Genomic DNA, 21381 nt, shown 5'->3' on the forward strand with positions numbered 1-21381 from the left:
AGAGGAGACGTTGCAGTGTTGCAGCAGCCAACGGGACCAGACATCAAGATATGATGGAAATAAAAGAGTGAAGAGACAAAGTGAAGCGGCTGACTTCATATTGTTGCACATTGGAAATGTGAAATACTGATATAAGTTTTTCTTTTGTTCTGTACTTGTCACCACGAGCAGAACAAGCATGATTTCAATATGAATGTTGTGATTATCATGAAGAAAGTTAAAGACAGAACAGAAGAAGTTGATCCTGTAACTGTGTTCATGCTTCATGCTCAGAGGAGGAAGGTTTGTGGAGAACATCGTGTGCTGCTACGCTACGCTAACAGTGTTCCTGTTAAGCTGTGATAGGATCAGTGGAGGCGACGCCCAGTGAGAGCTAACTGGTCTCCTTTGTGTCATGAACTCGCCGTTCTGAGATATGAAGACGAGAAACTCTGAAGGAAGTGAGGAAGAAGAGCCGATGTTTAGAGACAGATGTTCATTCTTCATGTAGAAGCTTTATCTCCGTGAAGATGACGAGCTGCTTCTTCATCTCTCCTCTGACTCATGCAGACAAATACTCATCATATCATATGTCCAGGACCCCTTCAGAATAAATAACAACTTGAAAATTTCGCAAGAAATTTTGACAGTGTGGCTTCTACTGCCCGAAGACGTCGTAATATATAGCTACACACCCCGATGTTACCGGTAGTGTCGTTGAGGTTCGATTGAGATATCGCTTCTCTCTTTTCTGCATTTTAGATTCATACTCTTGGATTGAATCTTGTATTCGTGATGGACAGTCCACAAATGGCCCCCGTCATTTCTGTACTGGACATGTACATCTTTGTTTGAGAAGCCTTTTTGAAATGATGGGAGCTGACGCTCCCATCATTTCTGTACAAACCTCATTCTGAGCTTCATGTTAAGATACAGTTACTCTATGGGGCTTTTATTTTTGAAAGGGTGGGACTGGGTGGGGGAGAGAGGGGGAGAGGAGACATATTCATAATGTTTGACACACAAACACAAAGGTTATTAAATGACAGGCTTCATCACAAGCATTCCAAGTTAGAATTCACTCTCTGGAGCTTTTATTTTGAAATGGGAGGGGGGGTTCTCTAAAGATATCTAATGCTGCGTTCACACCAAACGCGGCGGGAATTATTCGCGGGAGTAGATTACATACAAAGTCTATGCACAGACGCGATGAGACTGGCGCGGCGCGAATTTGCGATGGCGCGGCACGATGGACGCGAATTTGCGGCGCTTGATTATTAGTATGATTAAGCCCGATGGATAATATACAGTGTGCTTGACAGACAGTGTGCCAAAGCCACACTGAATAAAAATAATCAGGTTTATCCAAAAGTTTGGCGCGCTTCTCCTCACACAGCGTTGCCAACAGCTCGGCATTTCTGTAAAATTAGCTGCTATTCCTAATTAGTCCACTGGGAGTCGCACTGTATCAGTAAGCGCATGCCATAGTCTGTAAAACAAGTAAAGAGTAGCGATTTACACTGAGAACCAGAACTGAACAGCAGATGGCATCAACCCGCCTTTTTTAATGCGCCTGGTCTTTTGCTGTCAAAAGCGTGACACCCTCACCCCCAAATGTCTGTCAAAAAAGAGAAAAGTGGACACAGAGTGCAGAGTTTTCCAAGAACAATGGACCACATCCTATTTTTTTACAACGGTAACTGGAAAACCTGTGTGTTTGTTGTGTTCGCAGCAAGTTTCTGTGCTCAAAGAATATAATATTCGGTGCCACTATGAGACTCACCATGGCGAAAAATACGACCACTTGCAAGGACAACTGAGAAAAGAGAAGATAAATGACCTGCTAGCAAGTCTAAAGAAACAACAGTCCGTTTTTACCCGGAGCCGAGAGATAAGTGATACAGCAGTGAAAGCTAGCTACCTTATTGCTAACGAAATAGCATCAGCCTCAAAGCCATACTGCGAGGGTGAGTTCGTGAAAACATGCATGCTGAAGGCTGCAGAAATCGTGTGCCCCGAGAAGCAACAGGCTTTTGCCAACATTAGCCTAACGAGGAATACTGTGGCGGATAGGATTGCCGATCTTTCAGCAGATTTGGATGGCCAAAAGAAGCATAAAGTAAAGTCATTTGTAGCATTTTCAGTTGCAATCGATGAGAGTACTGACATTACAGATGTTGCTCAACTGGCCATATTCATTCGTGGTGTTGATGAGACTTTGGCGGTCACCGAGGACTTCCTTGAGTTGGTACCTATGACAGACACCACTACAGCGAATTACATTTTTAGCGCTCTCGTTGAAGTGCTAGACCGCGTCGGAGTGGACTGGACCCGTGCTGTCAGTGTGGCTACAGATGGCGCACCATCAATGATCGGGAGAAAAGCAGGTGTTGTGACGAAATTCAGGGAGAAAGTGGCCTACCACACTGAAGTAAGGTGGTTAAGCCGAGGTGCCATGCTGAAGCGTTTTTTTGATCTACGAGAGGAAATTGGACAGTTCATGGAGAAAAAGGGCAAACCATGTGCATGAATTAAAAAACCCAGAATGGCTGCAGGACCTTGCATTTATGGTGGATCTTACAGAGCACTTGAATAACCTGAACAAGATGCTGCAAGGCCGTAAGAAAGTTGTCACACAATATTATGACAGCATACGCACATTTAAGTTGAAGCTGACTTTGTGGGAGACACAGCTGTCAAGTGGTGCCGCTGCTCATTTCCCTCATCAGGGGTGTCGTTAGGCTGAAGCCCCCCTAAAATGTTCTTCGGCCCCCCCAAATAATTTGCCATTATTGGATAAAAAAAAAAATATATATATATATATATATATATTTTTGGTGATGTCATTAAATTAAACTATTGTTTCTCACATGGACAAGTTATTTATAACTCTAACATGCTACATATGTGCGTGCGTTCTGGTTTATATAATAGCCTATCATCATACTGAACGATATAAAGTTGACACTGTCGGGTCCATTCTCCATCCATTGTGTGCGGTCCCTTTAAGAATTAGGATTTGGGAGTGACGCGGATATGAAAGCTAGTTTATCCGTCTTTCCTTTACAAGCAGGAAAATTATTTCTCTTTATTTGAGAAAAGTTCATATTTGTGTTGTCAAATTTCACTATGACCCTGAAATTCTGTCTCTTGTGTTATCATATACTGAATGCAAGTAGAACTACAGAGCAAAATCACACTCTTTCTGATTGAACCAATCTATGAACTATCTGAAACAATGATATCCACGGCCCCAAAAATAATTTGCCACTCCCCTTGGGGCTAAGCCCCCCCCATTCTTTGAATCCTAGAAACGCCCCTGTCCCTCATCTAAGAAATGTGCAAATGACCGGAGTTACTGCTGACATGAGTTGCTACAAAGACAAAATTACGGAATTGCTGCTGGAGTTTGAGCAGCGGTTTCAGGTCTTTGGTGAGCTTGAGACCGAGTTTGCAGTTTTTCGCTCGCCATTTACAGTTCGGGCTGTGGATCTGCCCGTCGACATACAGCTTGAGATAATTGACTTACAATGTGATCAGGATTTAAAGGACAAATTTGCCTCGTCGGACTTGGACACATTTTATCGGTATCTTTTGCCAGGGTACCCCAAATTGACAGCCCTGGCAGCAAACGTTTTGAGCATGTTTGGGACCACCTACCTGTGTGAACAAGTGTTCTCTGTAATGAACATCACAAAAACAAAGCTTCGCTCAAGACTCACACACAAGCACTTGAATGATCTTCTTAAATTGGCTGCTACTCAGGATTTTAATATTTAATTAATAACAACAACAACAAGAGCAATAATAAATACAACAATAATAATTAATAACAACAGCAAGAGCAATAATAAATACAACAATAATAACAACTGTAATACAAAACAAATAAAAATAAAAAAAAATAAAAAATAATAATAATAATAATAAAAACAACAGCAATAATAGAAAATAAAAAGTAAAACATAATAAATAATAATAAAAATAAATAATAATTACTGAATAAATGTGATTAATAATAAATGTGACTTTATTATCTCTAATGTGTCACACTATTTATGTTCTCTCAGATTCTCTCAGATTTAAACAGATTTCAACAATTAGAAAATATGCTGCTGACTCGCTGTAAAGGAAAGTCTCTCTTATATCTTTGTGCTAACTTTGGAGCCAGCAGGCCGTTAGCTTAGCTTAACTTAGCATAAAGCCTGAGGAACAGAAGGGAAACAGCTAGCCTGGTTCTGGTTCTGAAGTCTCACTGAGCAGAGTTTTATAGGGAGGAGGAGGAGTTTAATGATTGGCTGACAGGTGTGTTGATTACAGGTGATGATGGCCTGGTGAGAGGGGGGGTCAACATAAACAGTCAGAACTGTGACAAGCTTTTATTTTAGAGTTCAAACAGACGAGAAACAAACATTTAATGTGTCAATTTTAAAGGACAAATTCTTCAGAACTGTTTCCTGTTTCCTGTCTTTATGCTAAGCTAGCCAGCTAGCCTGACTCACAAACATAAGAAACGCTCATTATAATATAATTATGCCTAAAACATGTGTTTCAGTTACGTTAAGTTCATTTTTCATCTAATTTCACAACATGAGTTTAAAATGTAGTTTTTCCATCATGTTGAGTCAGTGTGAATAAATTAAATAACTACGAGGGATATACTTTAATGGTGAATAAATGTGGTCACCAGTTTTTATACCCGACCATTCTATTATAAATAACCTGCATGAAAACTGACCGGTTCAACCCAAAACCCACTCTGAGTTTTGATTTGAGTTTAAAATATGTATATGCAAGTAAAGAAACCTGAGAAGTAGAAACTGATTTGAGTCATTTGAATAAGTGAAAAACAACTCAGAGTGAGACTGATGACCACTTCTCTCTGAGGATTACGTCACATGAACATGTTCCACTTATTCCATTAAATGACATCGAGACTCAAGATAATTGTATGAAACAGGAAACAGAACACTCAACTAAAGTGTTCCTCTCTTCTTTTAGAGAACAAGCCCTCTAACAGGGCTCCAACATTCATTTGTTCCACAGAAATCATTATATATATATATTGATACATATACAGTATACATATATATGTATCAATATACATATATATATATATATGAGTATATACATTTTAGCTAAGTACTCAGCTAAAAAAAACACATTTTAATTCATGTAGCTACAAACATAACAGTGTCGGTCTGTTGGCAACACCAACATATTTTATGTTTTATTAGGTTTTAACTTTTTTGCGACAAACAGGACAGGATTCAGGACAACTGCTCATAATTCAGGCAACCAGTGAACAGGAAGTGACCATATATGGACTGAGGAGGAGTGACGTAGAGACGCCGTATACGTCTCTGGTAGAGACCTGTCAATCACCGTGTAGCCCCGCCCTAAAGCATCCCCTGCTTTATGGTCTGTTTGACTCTAAATGGACCATAATGTACTAAATGAACATCATGCTGTATTGAAGAAGACTTGAAACTAGAGATTGAGACCATAAACTCATGTTTACAATGTTTACTGAGGTAATAAATCAAGAGAGAAGTAGAGTCATTTTCTCATAGACTTCTATACAACCAGAGGAGTCGCCCCCTGGTGGACACTAGAGAGAATGCAGCTTTAACACATGAAGCTTTGGAGAACTTTAAAGAACCGGAGGTTGTCACCAACCAAACATGGGGAACTTCTGCACTTAACCTCGACAGAGGTGGTACTAAAACAAGAACAAGCTACTATCCTAAACTTGTACTAATGAGAAAAAACAAAAAAGATTGAGTCGAGTTGAGCAGAGTGCCGTGCAGTGGAAATGCGTTTTTGGACTTCCATATTAATTACTGAGTGTCGGTGGTGCTGATCCACTGGAGTTTGTTCTGGCAGGCCAACGTTCTGGGATCCGTCAGAGGAGTTGAGTTATTGGACTGTTCTGGTTCTCCAAGTGAAACTAATACAATTGTATCAATATCAGAATATGAAACACAAATACGTGCCGTTCTTCATCGTAACCAAATGACCAAACGTCTTCATTAAATGATGATACAGACCGGCTGCAGTCAACATGTCGACCGCTGCGTCTCTTCTCACAGATGACCTTGAGGCCTGAGGGGGAAGCGGTGGCGTCGATGAATAAACGAGAGCCGGGTATCATGAGCCTGAAATACTTGGGTCCCATTATCTCTACTGTCAGAGAGGCTTATCTCTGGCTGCCTGGCTCAGACACATCCTCGGAGAAACCACCACGCATTGTTCTAATGAGGTTACAGCACAAAGACGAGCCATTTGTTTTGGAGACGTTGTTCTAGTGGCCTTTTGGCCGGCCCCTTAATTTCATCAGTGAAGCACTATTAAGCAGCAAAGGTCTGATGTGGAAACGGGCCATGCTGGGAGACCTTTTGACATCCTCACAGTGGCGGTTGTGTAACCCTGCATACCAGAGATAGTTGTGTTTCAGAGGCAAAGTTTCAGGCTATTCATTCATGATTAGAGCCTTAGATGAGTAACTTTTGATAAGTTCATTCATAGTTTAAAGTTAATTATGTCGACGATTCTTCACACTTCCCGTAGAAGAGTGTATTCAGTGCTGCAAGTTGTATGATGAACGTATGAAGCAAAAACCAACCGCAATAACAGCAACAAGACAAACAACAAGGACTCTTTTCATTATGATGTTTGCACATTTTGAGTGTTAACATCTTGGAAACGTACGATGGCCTTTTGGTGCGTTTCATAACGTTAACCATCTCCGTTTCACAGAGTTAACGGTCAACGTTTCCCAACGTTAACCGTCACAAGTTCATAACATTAACCGTCACAAGTTCCCAACGTTAACCGTCACAAGTTCATAACATTAACCGTCACAAGTTCCCAACGTTAACCGTCACAAGTTCCCAACGTTAACCGTCACAAGTTCATAACATTAACCGTCACAAGTTCCCAACGTTAACCGTCACAAGTTCCCAACGTTAACCGTCACAAGTTCCCAACGTTAACCGTCACAAGTTCCCAACGTTAACCGTCACAAGTTCATAACATTAACCGTCACAAGTTCCCAACGTTAACCGTCACAAGTTCACAACGTTAACTGTTTCACAATGTTGAACACAGGTTACAACGTTAATGCCCACTGCTCCAAACCTCCAAGTGTTTCCACATTTTAAAGAAACTGGAGGTGACTGGTGTCATGTGTTCTGGACCCAAACTCATCATTAAAAGCCTACAATCTGCTGCACAACCGCCGCTCTCACCAAATGGTGTATGAATGAAAGAACAATTTGTAAGTCATTTAGCGTCCAGTAACGTATCATCTTCATCTTTGTTCTTCTTCACGCTCGGAGGTACTGACGTAGTGTAAAGAGCGAGAAAGACGGTTCAAACAAACAGGACTTCCAACAAGGAGACCGGTGTTGTTGAGTTATTGTGAAGTTATGTTAGTGATGTTTGTTTCCATACTTATGTTAGATTTTTACGCTTTAGTCACTCTACGTACTTATTTTAAGCAGAACCAAGTGTTTCCTAAACATTACTAAGTGATTGACTGAACATAACGGTGGCTGTTTCATGATAAAGACAGGCGTACAATAATAAACATGTGTAATAAAGATGTTGTGATGTTCATAAGAGATCTGGTTGATACAACAGCAGACAGCCATCAGCTTACATTGGCTTTAAAGAAGGACTGAGTGAACTGGGACTGAGAGCTGCTGTTGGATTCAATGAAAAGCAGATGTGAAGTGAAGCCCAAATATTTATCTTAGAACATTCACATGTGCACATCTGACCCTTTTTAAAAACATACTCATCACTGGAGTACATTGAAATAACGGCTCAGTTCACTTGTGACTTCTCTGGTTGACTCTGATTCTTATCTTTATTTGCGGTGTTGGTGATTTAAAGGAGGTTCAGGTCTGAATGTGTTGGTGAGTCTGAATGTCACAGTCACATCTATTATGAATGAAGCCCACATTCCCCAGCAGCTTGGCTCTAAATAGAGACTTTTAAATAGACAACCCTTTCTATTAATAGAGAGAGTTGTGCTCCATCTTGACTCTGGTGGAACTCCTCCTCAACATGAGCTGCTGCTTATTTTTAGATGCTTTGAGGGTGATTTCTCACATGGGATCAGATCCTCAGGAAGACGTCCATCACATGCTTTTCTCTCAACGTTAGTTTGTCAGAAAACGTTTGACAAGAATCAAGAAGCACAAAGTTCATGAACACTAGTCGTGTTATTGTTTATAATTAAACTAATACGCAGTGTTGTTTAACTCTCCGAGCTCGGTCAAATATTACATAAATGTTCATGTTTATCATTCTGATAGATTTAGTGAATGAGTGAATGAGCACATATTCTGCTTTATCTTAATGTTAATATTATCCTGCAGTCTAGATATAAAGACTCGATCTCCATGTGGAAGAACATTTCTTTCTGCCGGCTTCACCGAAAACCCTTCAATATTTGCCGTTGTCTTGGTTACAAAATGACTGTTCTTTATGTTTATGTCAGTAATTATCTCCTGAATATACAAACACTCCTCCTGATGAAAACATGGTATTCAGTTTCATCTGAATCATTCAACATTTTAACAGAACTGTCACATAAGAATGTTTTTATGTTTTGAAATAAATGTTTTTTATTTTCCAAACTTCATTCACCGTGAAGAAGCTGATCTCATGTGATCTCATGTGATCTCATGTGATCTCATGTGATCTCATCTGATCTCATCTGATCTCATCTGGAGGTCTTTTAAGGAAGCCCTTCAGTACACAGAGACCTTTTCAAAGCTCTGTTTCTGAGTCCACCTTAAAATGCAGACAGTCCTCTCTTGGATTCGTCCCATGAGCAGCCGATGACACATCAGTCTGGCTACAAAACATCTGGACAACAAGAGACGAGGAGGCTTTTAAAGTGAGGCAGCTGTGAGGAGGAGCAGCAGACCGACCGACTCCTTTTCCAACATGAATCCTGCTCTGCTGGCGTTGGCGGCGTCTTTGCTCGCCACGGCGGCGGCTCAGTCTCACGACCACCAGGACATGTCCTGGGTCAACGGCTACCGCCAGAGCTTCAACTTCCAGTGTCCCCACGGAGAGGTCCTCGTGGCCACCAGGAGCTACTTCAGCGAGACAGACGGCTCGGACCGCCTGTGGTCGTTTGAGTGCCAGCCCACTCCGGAGGGTCTCGGGGAGCCCAGTGACTGCTGGTGGGACGACATCAACCGAGCTGGGATGGAGTGGTGGGTCTGCATTTGTAGAATTTAGAGTGTGTTTAAATTTATGTTCGTTATTCAAGAATCCAAACAAGTTGGTTTTCAGTAGTTTGGAAGGGCGTGAAGCTTGTGGCACAACAGAACTGTTTATGAACTGCAAACATTACATTTATTGTCTTAGTCAGCAGGGACGAACCTTCAGTGATATGAATAACTGATCCAGAATAATATATGACGACAGTAAATACGTTTACGTGCAATCAAATATTATTATTATTATATAGAATAATAGTGGAATATTTGGTGCATGAAGACCATAAATGCCGATCAGAGTCAGATCTCAGTCCACTACGTGGTGCAGCTGTTCAGCAGCTGTGAACGTGTTTGCTCATCAGATAAACATTTCAACAGACTGATCCATGTGAAGACCACGTCATAGGAACATCTTGGGCCCATCGTCCCTCCAGTCAACAGGAGGAAGAACAGATCAAAGATTTGAAAAAAGCCTGATCCACTATGTGATGTGGTTTTACGTCCTCTGACCAACAACACGGGTTGTTCAAGGTCACTATTAGCAGACAACAAAGGACCTCAAGACTCTGATGAGCTTAAAGATAGAGACAGCAACCAGAGGACATATGTGGTCCTCTAAGACTAGAAGACGTCTGTGGTCCTTCAAAGACCAGAGGACGTCTGTGGTCCTTCAAAGACCAGAGGACGTCTGTGGTCCTTCAAAGACCAGAGGACGTCTGTGGTCCTTCAAAGACCAGAGGACGTCTGTGGTCCTTTAAAGACCAGAGGACGTCTGTGGTCCTTTAAAGACCAGAGGACGTCTGTGGTCCTTTAAAGACCAGAGGACATCTGTGGTCCTTTTAAGACTAGAAGACGTCTGTGGTCCTTCAAAGACCAGAGGACGTCTGTGGTCCTTCAAAGACCAGAGGACGTCTGTGGTCCTTTAAAGACCAGAGGACGTCTGTAGTCCTTTAAAGACCAGAAGACGTCTGTGGTCCTTCAAAGACCAGAGGACGTCTGTGGTCCTTTAAAGACCAGAGGACATCTGTGGTCCTTTAAAGACCAGAGGACGTCTGTGGTCCTTTAAAGACCAGAGGACGTCTGTGGTCCTTTAAAGACCAGAGGACATCTGTGGTCCTTTAAAGACCAGAGGACGTCTGTGGTCCTTTAAAGACCAGAGGACGTCTGTGGTCCTTTAAAGACCAGAGGACGTCTGTGGTCCTTTAAAGACCAGAGGACATCTGTGGTCCTTTTAAGACTAGAAGACGTCTGTGGTCCTTCAAAGACCAGAGGACGTCTGTGGTCCTTCAAAGACCAGAGGACGTCTGTGGTCCTTTAAAGATCAGAGGACGTCTGTGGTCCTTTAAAGACCATAGGACGTCTGTGGTCCTTTAAAGACTAGAAGACGTCTGTGGTCCTTCAAAGACCAGAGGACGTCTGTGGTCCTTTAAAGACCAGAGGACGTCTGTGGTCCTTTTAAAGACCAGAGGACGTCTGTGGTCCTTTAAAGACCAGAGGACATCTGTGGTCCTTTTAAAGACCAGAGGACGTCTGTGGTCCTTTAAAGACCAGAGGACATCTGTGGTCCTTTTAAAGACCAGAGGACATCTGTGGTCCTTTTAAAGACCAGAGGACGTCTGTGGTCCTTTAAAGACCAGAGGACGTCTGTGGTCCTTTTAAGACTAGAAGACGTCTGTGGTCCTTCAAAGACCAGAGGACGTCTGTGGTCCTTTTAAGACTAGAAGACGTCTGTGGTCCTTCAAAGACCAGAGGACATCTGTGGTCCTTTAAAGACCAGAGGACGTCTGTAGTCCTTTAAAGACCAGAGGACGTCTGTGGTCCTTTAAAGACCAGAGGACATCTGTGGTCCTTTTAAGACTAGAAGACGTCTGTGGTCCTTTAAAGACCAGAGGACGTCTGTAGTCCTTTAAAGACCAGAGGACGTCTGTGGTCCTTTAAAGACCAGAGGCCGTCTGTGGTCCTTTAAAGACCAGAGGACATCTGTGGTCCTTTTAAAGACCAGAGGACTTCTGTGGTCCTTTAAAGACCAGAGGACATCTGTGATCCTTTTAAGACTAGAAGACGTCTGTGGTCCTTCAAAGACCGCCCACGCATGTCCTGAACATCCGTTTTGAAAACATGGCTACGTAGTCATTGTATGTGGATTCGATTATCTTGTGTTCAACGTGGCCACACCGAGTCCCTGACCGGAGGAGGTCTGGCTGATCGGATCACATTGGGTGCATTTGAACGTGTAGCTTTATGAGGTCAAACTCTATCCGATCATCTAAAATGATTTGAATTCCAGGTGTAAAGGGTGTCTGTGATAAGGCTAGCTCAGCTAACCGTAGCTTAGCTGAGGTTACAGTGACAGAGTTGTCCGTTCTGCTTTGCATCGCTGTCGGCTAGCAATCGTTAGTTATATATGTTTTGTACCGTCATCAATTGTTGTTGGTTAAATCAAACACAAGTGAATGTCACTGATGACGTTAGCTCATGAAGTATGTTGGCGAGCTAGTAAACTAGCATACCCACTGAGCTAGGATTTTCATTGAAAGTACTTTAACCCTCTGAACCCCAAAACCCACCGGCGAAATGGAAAAGCATGTTTTCTATAAACAATCGCCAAAACTACACCGTTTATCTCAGCCAGAAGCTGTAAAAAACACCATTATCGTCAGATTTCCATCTTTCAGACGTCCCTTGAACACATCATGTGCGACGAACACTTCCATCAGGGAAAGCAACCGAAACAAAGCTTAACATTTAGATAATTCATCAAAAAATAAGTATTCTAAATGTCTCGTTTTGCCCCCAAATAAAGCGTTCAGTTCCTCAGAGAAACTATGACGTCACGATTGATTCATTTGAGACCAACAGTCATGTGACTACAAGGAGGAGACACTCTGACTGAACTACAGGAAGTGAACACAGAGAGGAGGAGAGAGGAGAGGAGAGAGGAGAGGAGAGGAGAGGAGAGGAGAGAGGAGAGGAGAGAGGAGGGGAGAGGAGAGGAGAGGAGAGGGAAGAGGAGAGAAGGGGAGAGAGGAGGGGAGAGAGGAGAGAGGAGGGGAGAAGAGAGAAGAGGAGAGAGGAGGGGAGAGAGGAGAGAGGAGAGGAGAGGAGAGGAGAGAGGAGAGGAGAGAAGAGAGGAGAGGAGGGGAGAGAGGAGAGGAGAGGAGAGAGGAGGGGAGAGGAGAGAGGAGGGGAGAGGAGAGAGGAGAGAGAGGGGAGGGGAGAGGAGAGGAGAGAGGAGAGGAGAGAAGAGGAGAGAGGAGGGGAGAGAGGAGAGAGGAGAGGAGAGGAGAGGAGAGAGGAGAGGAGAGAAGAGAGGAGAGGAGGGGAGAGAGGAGAGGAGAGGAGAGAGGAGGGGAGAGGAGGAGAGAGAGGAGAGAAGAGGAGAGAGGAGGGGAGAGGAGAGAGGAGAGAGAGGGGAGGGGAGAGGAGAGGAGAGAGGAGGGGAGAGGAGAGAGGAGGGGAGAGGAGAGAAGAGGAGAGAGGAGAGAGGAGAGGAGGGGAGGGGAGAGGAGAGGAGAGGAGAGGAGAGAGGAGGGGAGAGGAGAGAGGAGAGAGGAGAGAGGAGAGGAGGGGAGGGGAGAGGAGAGGAGAGGAGAGAGGAGAGGAGGGGAGAGAGGAGAGAGGAGAGGAGAGGAGAGAGGAGAGAGGAGAGAGGAGAGGAGGGGAGGGGAGAGGAGAGAGGAGAGAGGAGAGAGGAGAGGAGAGGAGGGGAGAGGAGAGAGGAGAGGGGAGAGGAGAGAGGAGAGGAGGGGAGAGAGGAGAGGAGGGGAGAGAGGAGAGAGGAGAGAGGAGAGGAGGGGAGAGAGGAGAGAGGAGAGGAGAGGAGAGGAGAGAGGAGAGAGGAGAGATAGGAGAGGAGAGGAGAGAGAGGAGAGAAGAGAGGAGAGAGGAGAGAGGAGAGGAGGGGAGAGAGGAGAGGAGAGAGGAGAGGGGAGAGGAGAGGAGAGAGGAGAGAGGAGAGGAGGGGAGAGAGGAGAGAGGAGAGGAGAGAGATAGGAGAGGAGAGGAGAGAGAGGAGAGAAGAGAGGAGAGAGGAGGGGAGAGGAGAGAAGAGGGAAGAGGAGAGAAGAGGAGAGAGGAGAGAGGAGAGAGGAGAGAGGAGGGGAGAGGAGAGAAGAGGAGAGAGGAGGGGAGAGAGGAGAGAGGAGAGGAGAGGAGAGGAGAGAGGAGAGGAGAGAAGAGAGGAGAGGAGGGGAGAGAGGAGAGGAGGGGAGAGAGGAGAGGAGAGAGGAGGGGAGAGGAGAGAAGAGGGAAGAGGAGAGAAGAGAGAGGAGAGAGGAGAGAGGAGAGAGGAGGGGAGAGGAGAGAAGAGGAGAGAGGAGGGGAGAGAGGAGAGAGGAGAGGAGAGGAGAGGAGAGAGGAGAGGAGAGAAGAGAGGAGAGGAGGGGAGAGGAGAGAGGAGAGAGAGGGGAGGGGAGAGGAGAGGAGAGAGGAGGGGAGAGGAGAGAGGAGAGAGAGGGGAGGGGAGAGGAGAGGAGAGAGGAGGGGAGAGGAGAGAGGAGGGGAGAGGAGAGAAGAGGAGAGAGGAGAGAGGAGGGGAGAGGAGAGAAGAGGAGAGAGGAGAGAGGAGAGGAGGGGAGAGGAGAGGAGAGGAGAGAGGAGGGGAGAGGAGAGATAGGAGAGGAGAGAGGAGAGAGGAGAGAGGAGAGGAGGGGAGGGGAGAGAGGAGGGGAGAGGAGAGATAGGAGAGGAGAGAGGAGAGAGGAGAGGAGGGGAGAGAGGAGAGGAGGGGAGAGAGGAGAGAGGAGAGGAGAGGAGAGGAGAGAGGAGAGATAGGAGAGGAGAGAGAGGAGAGAAGAGAGGAGAGAGGAGAGGAGAGAGGAGAGGAGGGGAGAGAGGAGAGAGGAGAGGAGAGGAGAGGAGAGAGGAGAGATAGGAGAGGAGAGGAGAGAGAGGAGAGAAGAGAGGAGAGATAGGAGAGGAGAGGAGAGAGAGGAGAGAAGAGAGGAGAGAGGAGAGAGGAGAGGAGGGGAGAGAGGAGAGAGGAGAGGAGAGGAGAGGAGAGAGGAGAGATAGGAGAGGAGAGGAGAGAGAGGAGAGAAGAGAGGAGAGAGGAGAGAGGAGAGGAGGGGAGAGAGGAGAGGAGGGGAGAGAGGAGAGGAGAGAGGAGGGGAGAGGAGAGAAGAGGGAAGAGGAGAGAAGAGGAGAGAGGAGAGAGGAGAGAGGAGAGAGGAGAGAGGAGAGAGGAGGGGAGAAGAGAGAAGAGGAGAGAGGAGGGGAGAGAGGAGAGAGGAGAGGAGAGGAGAGGAGAGAGGAGAGGAGAGAAGAGAGGAGAGGAGGGGAGAGAGGAGAGGAGAGGAGAGAGGAGGGGAGAGGAGAGAGGAGGGGAGAGGAGAGAAGAGGAGAGAGGAGAGAGGAGAGGAGGGGAGAGGAGAGGAGAGAGGAGAGAGGAGGGGAGAGGAGAGATAGGAGAGGAGAGAGGAGAGAGGAGAGAGGAGAGGAGGGGAGGGGAGAGGAGAGGAGAGGAGAGGAGAGAGGAGGGGAGAGGAGAGATAGGAGAGGAGAGAGGAGAGAGGAGAGGAGGGGAGAGAGGAGAGAGGAGAGGAGAGGAGAGGAGAGAGGAGAGAGGAGAGATAGGAGAGGAGAGGAGAGAGAGGAGAGAAGAGAGGAGAGAGGAGAGAGGAGAGGAGGGGAGAGGAGAGGAGGGGAGAGAGGAGAGAGGAGAGGAGGGGAGAGAGGAGAGAGGAGAGGAGAGGAGAGGAGAGAGGAGAGATAGGAGAGGAGAGGAGAGAGAGGAGAGAAGAGAGGAGAGAGGAGAGAGGAGAGGAGGGGAGAGAGGAGAGGAGGGGAGAGAGGAGAGGAGAGAGGAGGGGAGAGGAGAGAAGAGGGAAGAGGAGAGAAGAGGAGAGAGGAGAGAGGAGAGAGGAGAGAGGAGAGAGGAGGGGAGAGAGGAGAGGGGAGAGGAGAGGAGGGGAGAGAGGAGAGAGGAGAGGAGAGGAGAGGAGAGAGGAGAGATAGGAGAGGAGAGGAGAGAGAGGAGAGAAGAGAGGAGAGAGGAGAGAGGAGAGAGGAGAGGAGAGAGGAGAGAGGAGAGGAGAGAGGAGAGGGGAGAGGAGAGGAGAGAGGAGAGAGGAGAGGAGGGGAGAGAGGAGAGAGGAGAGGAGAGGAGAGGAGAGAGGAGAGATAGGAGAGGAGAGGAGAGAGAGGAGAGAAGAGAGGAGAGAGGAGAGAGGAGAGGAGGGGAGAGAGGAGAGGAGGGGAGAGAGGAGAGGAGAGAGGAGGGGAGAGGAGAGAAGAGGGAAGAGGAGAGAAGAGGAGAGAGGAGAGAGGAGAGAGGAGAGAGGAGGGGAGAGGAGAGAAGAGGAGAGAGGAGGGGAGAGAGGAGAGAGGAGAGGAGAGGAGAGGAGAGAGGAGAGGAGAGAAGAGAGGAGGGGAGAGAGGAGAGGAGAGGAGAGAGGAGGGGAGAGGAGAGAGGAGAGAGAGGGGAGGGGAGAGGAGAGGAGAGGAGAGAGGAGAGAGGAGGGGAGAGGAGAGATAGGAGAGGAGAGAGGAGAGAGGAGAGAGGAGAGGAGGGGAGGGGAGAGGAGAGGAGAGGAGAGGAGAGAGGAGGGGAGAGGAGAGATAGGAGAGGAGAGAGGAGAGAGGAGAGGAGGGGAGAGAGGAGAGGAGAGGAGAGGAGAGAGGAGAGAGGAGAGATAGGAGAGGAGAGGAGAGAGAGGAGAGAAGAGAGGAGAAGAGAGAAGAGAGGAGAGAGGAGAGAGGAGAGAGGAGAGGAGGGGAGAGAGGAGAGAGGAGAGGAGGGGAGAGAGGAGAGAGGAGAGGAGAGGAGAGGAGAGAGAGGAGAGAGAGAGGAGAGAAGAGAGGAGAGAGGAGAGGAGAGGAGAGAGAGGAGAGGAGGAGAGAGGAGAGGAGGAGAGAGGAGAGGAGAGGAGAGAGGAGAGGAGAGGAGAGAGAGGAGAGAGAGGAGAGAGAGAGGAGAGAAGAGAGGAGAGAAGAGAGGAGAGAGAGGAGAGGAGAGGAGAGAGGAGAGGATGAAACATGTCAAGAGTTTAATATAAACAGAACGTAGAGCCTCCATCATCTTGTGGACACGTGGAACATGTTGGATTTATAGATTCCATTGTTTTCTAATTTTTGTAAAATATATTATCAAAGAAATTGAACTTGCGTTTTTTTATTTTTATGCTTTATGTCATTCTAACTGTTATTCTCACTAAAGACATGTTCTAGTTCTCTCTGCTTCTACTCATGATGGTTCTATAGAGCAGCAGGACTTTATACTACAGAGAACATCAAGACCACAGAGACAACAAACACCCTGAAAACTGCTTTGGGGTTCAGAGGGTTAATGTTTAATAAAATGTTCTGTAGAACAGAATGCCTAAACACTTTCCACATGTTTATCTTTTAGTAACTTCATAAACGTTGAACAAAGCCAGGTCCTCCTGCATGAATCAAACTGACAGTTCCTGGGAACACGACTTCCTCCAGTGAATCTTAACAAAGATCGGTCCAGCAGGCCGACGTCCAGCAGCCCTTTAGGGACATCACATTTTGGGGTTTTTGGACCAATTGCAGCAGCATTTTCCTCTACATTTTATTTGGATCACGTCATTCACATAAACAAGATAGAAAAAAACAGACAATTCAACCAAAATCCACTGCGCAAATACAACATGTTGCACAGACTTTGAACCGAGCGCTCGTAAGGTTTGATCTGATTGAAGGAGCTGGATGAGACCTGTTAGGAGGGAGACCTGTAGGCCAGCATCTCAGTGTAAACAGCAGCCTGAATCATACATAAAGTCTGCTTCACCTCACTTGTTCTGGTTGGAGGGATTTTGTATTTGTGCTCTTTAGATTGATTTGGAGTCCAGCCAGTGATTCAAAGACAAACCACGCCTGCCTCTCATTATCAGAGCTGTCTGTTTGAATTACACCCGTTGGGCCGTTGTCCCTGCAGGGAAACGACCCCCACCGGCTGCATGGCTGACGGCCGAGTCGGTGTTTCCATGACAAACGTCCACACGTGGTGAAGCTCCGGCTGCTCGGTCCTGGTATTGTCACATGTTGTTGTGGTGACAGTGAAGTCTATGGGCCATAAACAAAGTAACCCTGTCAACAAACCACCATTTACCTCAAACCAGAGAGATGCACTTTCTCTGTCTGAGTAGTTTTATCTCTTCAACGTTTTGAAAGCAGAGAAAAGAATGTCGGTAACAGGACAGTGTGGAGATTATCTTCTGTGTCAGGAATTTAAATGTCTCTCGTTTGTCTTTCTGCAGGAGTTCAACGTGCACTCGTAACGGCCTGGTGGCCGGCGTCCAAAGCAAGTACTTTGAGTCGGTCCTGGACCGGGAATGGCAGTTCTACTGCTGCTACTACAAACGCCGATGCCCCTACTCCTGCATGTACGTCCTCACACGGCTTTGTTAAAACCCTTGTGTTGTCCTGGGGTCATTTTGACCCCAGGACAACACAAAATGTTCTAAATAAATGAGACATCATATTTTTGGTTTAATATTGAATGACTTTTCCTAATTTAATGGGGACAACTGGGTAAACACAAACTCAACATGTTGTTATGTAAAGTTATATGTAAAGCCATTAAAACACCCAAAAAATATCTCTTTCCAATTTTAGGTCAATCAGTGAGATTTTATGGTGATCTGCATATTTCTCCATAGTCCCGTAACAGGGATTCTGGATGTATACGGGTTTGGGTGTCGGGGGGGTTGTTTTATTTAAAGGGCTATTTAGGTAGTCAACAAAAAACTAAGTACCTGACACATAAACTTTGGTAGCAATTTTAATTACAATAATGTTCTGCAGGTTCAAATTGCTGGGGTCAAAAATGACCCCAGGATAACTGGTGTTAGTAAATTTGAAGGTAGCATGAGGGTTAAATGTTGCAGAAATGAATGTTGACATGTTTTATATGTCAGGTAATGACTTGGAATAAAGTTGACTACGGAGTTGAAACACAGAGGTGGGTGATAATTTATACTGTATGCTTTATAAACAGTCAAACCTGACGGGGTCATTTTTGACCCCAGAGGACAACAGGTGTGATTATGTGCTGCCATTAGAAAAATTCAAATGATTCAAGAACAGCATCCTCACTAAACTTTGATATGTACCTCTCTGTGATCAGTCAAATAGTAAAAAATAATATAAAGTCAAAATAATTCATTGTTTCATTGTATTTTCACTCAAAAACAGGGTATGCTTTTATGTAAACAAGGTCTATTGGCCCTAAATTCCAAAATGAAGGGAAACATTTGTTGTAATGGGTTGGACTGAAGTAAGACTAAAGGTGTAAAACAGAATTGATTGACAATTTATACTATATGCTTTAAAAACAGTCAAACCAGGTGGGGTCATTTTTGACCCCAGAGGACAACAAGTGTATGGCAGTCGGGAGGACAACACAAGGGAAAGGAGTTCGTCATTTTGGGAAACAAAATGTTCTTTCGTCTTTCTTCTTAGATAAGTTAAGAATTAGATGAGAAGATTGATACCACTCTCGTATCTGTCGTTCAATATGAAACAGGAGACGGTTATCTCAGGAGTCAACCTCCGGTTCTTTAAGAGAAGTCAAAGCTTCATGTGTTAAAGCTGCATTCTCTCTAGTGTCCACCAGGGGGCGACTCCTCTGGTTGTATAGAAGTCTATGAGAAAATGACTCTACTTCTCTCTTGATTTATTACCTCAGTAAACATTATAAACATGAGTTTATGGTCTCAATCTCTAGTTTCAAGTCTTCTTCAATACAGCATGATGTTCATTTAGTACATTATGGTCCATTTAGAGTCAAACAGACCATAAAGCAGGGGATGCTTTAGGGCGGGGCTACACGGTGATTGACAGGTCTCTACCAGAGACGTATACGGCGTCTCTACGTCACTCCTCCTCAGTCCAGATATGGTCCCTTCCTGTTCACTGGTTGCAAAAAAACCAAAATGAAAACAACGAACTCTGAGCTTCAAAACGGCAGTCCGCAAAACCATGACAACTACGTCTAGCTATATATAGTCTATGCATTAGCTTAGCTTAGCATATAGTCTGGAAGTAAGGAGGTTAGCAAAATAACTGCAGCTCACAGATTGAAACAAAAGAGATATACTTTTAGTTTGTACATAAAGTGTAAACTCAATTTAATTTTATTGTCTCAGAGGCTTAAAACGATTCGGATTTTGTGAAAAATGATCATACGTGAGTGAATCATAACCACGAGAAAAAATAGGCGTAAAAGTAAAATTAGATCATATTTAAACAACTTTTTGACAAGCCTACAAATTGAATATCGTTTTTTATTTACTTATTTATTGTTAAAGTAGGCTGAGTCAGCTGCTCGGATGAATCTCTTTGACGGAGTATGATTGGCTGGAGAGAGGTCACATGACAAGGGAGACATGAATACGGACATATTCTGCTCTCTGGAAATGAATACAAATTGTGGTTATTTAAATCATTATAATTGTTAAAGTCATATTACCGTACATTGCCACACTTTTGGTATTATTGATTGTATATTGTACAGAGGACAAAATGATCGTACAAATAAGATAATCATCATACATCCGTGCACGCTGCCAGGAAGTCACTTCTCGTTGCAGACAAACTTAAAACAAACACGATACAATATATTGATCAGCTAACTGTCTCCTGCTGTACTTTCATATTTACAGATTTGATATATTTTTATCTAAATCTCTGCAGGAAAGCTAACCAGTATATTTAACAATATCTTTTCAACGCTTTAATACTGAACTTGTCGTTGCCCTCCGCAGGAAGACGAGCGACATTCCCGAACACTTCAGAGAGGAGGCAGAACTTGTGGTTCCTTCTTACGGATACTTCATCCGGGGAGCTCAGACCACCTTCAGCGGAGTGTTAAGGTTCATCTCTCAACATCTGTTAATTTCCTAATAATGTCTGAATCCCACGAAGCAGCGGTTTGGATCCAGAGAAAAGATCTTCGGACCAGAATTTATTGGCAGAACAAACTGACTGACGTGTTGTCTTGTGCTTTGTTTCAGAGATCGGCAGTGGAAGTACATCCTGTGCAGAATGACCGACTTTGACTGTGAATTTGAAAATTTATAGACTTGTAATCATCTTTATTTCCAACCCATAAACAGTTTGAACGAATATTTACTCTCACGTTTAAACAAGAAACACAATACGTACACTTTACGTAACCTTTAGTTTAGCATGCAGCATGGCTGCTCGTATCAGAGGTGATGTAGCACAGAGTCTTCACCAGACACACAGGAGTGTGTCTCCATTTAAATGGACTCTTTTTGGCCTCATGTGAAAGTGGTTTTCCAAAGTGGACCATCATGAAAGTTTGAATCCACAGGAAGTTGTTCTGCTTTTGACTTTACATCTAATTCCATCTAAACTGTACTAACTCCTGTAACTATACTGTGTGAAATAGGATTAAAACGTCCTGTTGACTACTATGTGAGGTCATTGATTTAATGTGAAGTGAACTGAAAAACAACAGCAGAAACCTTCGTGTGTGTGTGTGTGGGGGGGGGGGGGGGGGGGGGATATAATCGCTCTTTGTGGGAGAGAAAGCCTTCTGAAAACACAGAGAGGATGAAGTCAGCCATGACGGTATCAACAGCTCAACTCCACACCGCTTCATATTTCCACAACACGAGGCTCTGACATCAGGGATCAACTACGGTGGCCCGGAGAGCTCAACGCACTGCGGATTAAAATAGACACGACACAAACAGAAGAAGAAGAAAGATCTCCACCAACCGGACGACACAAACACCGATGTGATGACAAAAACGACAAACGCTGCAAGACGCTGTTTCCAGAGGACACTAAACAACGATGCACACGGCCGGGACAACATTTATTGATGTTGTTGTTTGTGACGTTATTGAAGTCGTCATTGATCGGATGATTCTGAAGTTATAATAATTAGCAAAAAGGCTAACGCTAGGCTAACAGCAGACATCTGCAATATTGTCTAGATCACGTCATCGCATTGTTAGAATAAACAAAAAGAAGGTGATCCCCCCCCCCCCCACCGACTTTAATATCCAAACTCAAACAACAACAACAAGTCATCCCAGCTGCGTGCATCACTTTTAAGTGTCCTCTGGAAACAGCATCCTCATGCAACTTGAAGTAATTATTACACATTTTTGGGCAAGTTGGAGATCGATAGTCTCATATATCTAGCAGTTAGCAAGTTAGC

At 44.9% G+C, this 21381-nt stretch overlaps 1 protein-coding gene across 1 annotated transcript; it reads left to right on the forward strand.

Annotated features, from left to right (window-relative positions):
- The first annotated feature begins 8880 nt into the window (after positions 1-8880).
- On the forward strand, positions 8881-20596 carry dpt (dermatopontin). The gene is made up of 4 exons (XM_076082861.1): positions 8881-9215; positions 17444-17569; positions 19952-20059; positions 20201-20596. Exons 1-4 carry the CDS (start codon positions 8941-8943, stop codon positions 20265-20267), a joined length of 576 nt encoding a protein of 191 aa, XP_075938976.1. The 5' UTR covers positions 8881-8940; the 3' UTR covers positions 20268-20596.
- The last annotated feature ends 785 nt before the right edge of the window (positions 20597-21381 follow it).

Source organism: Anarhichas minor, unplaced genomic scaffold (genome assembly GCF_050575085.1).
Source record: "Anarhichas minor isolate MPS153535 unplaced genomic scaffold, ASM5057508v1 ptg000108l, whole genome shotgun sequence".
NCBI classification, from domain to species: Eukaryota; Metazoa; Chordata; class Actinopteri; order Perciformes; family Anarhichadidae; genus Anarhichas; species Anarhichas minor.

Bases quoted from the DNA above. Each gene is read 5' to 3' on its own strand.
- dpt (XM_076082861.1), top strand. From the start codon at position 8,941: ATGAATCCTGCTCTGCTGGCGTTGGCGGCGTCTTTGCTCGCCACGGCG. The intron at 9,216-17,443 runs GTGGGTCTGCAT...GTCTTTCTGCAG, and splicing joins AACCGAGCTGGGATGGAGTG to GAGTTCAACGTGCACTCGTA. The intron at 17,570-19,951 runs GTACGTCCTCAC...TGCCCTCCGCAG, and splicing joins CGATGCCCCTACTCCTGCAT to GAAGACGAGCGACATTCCCG.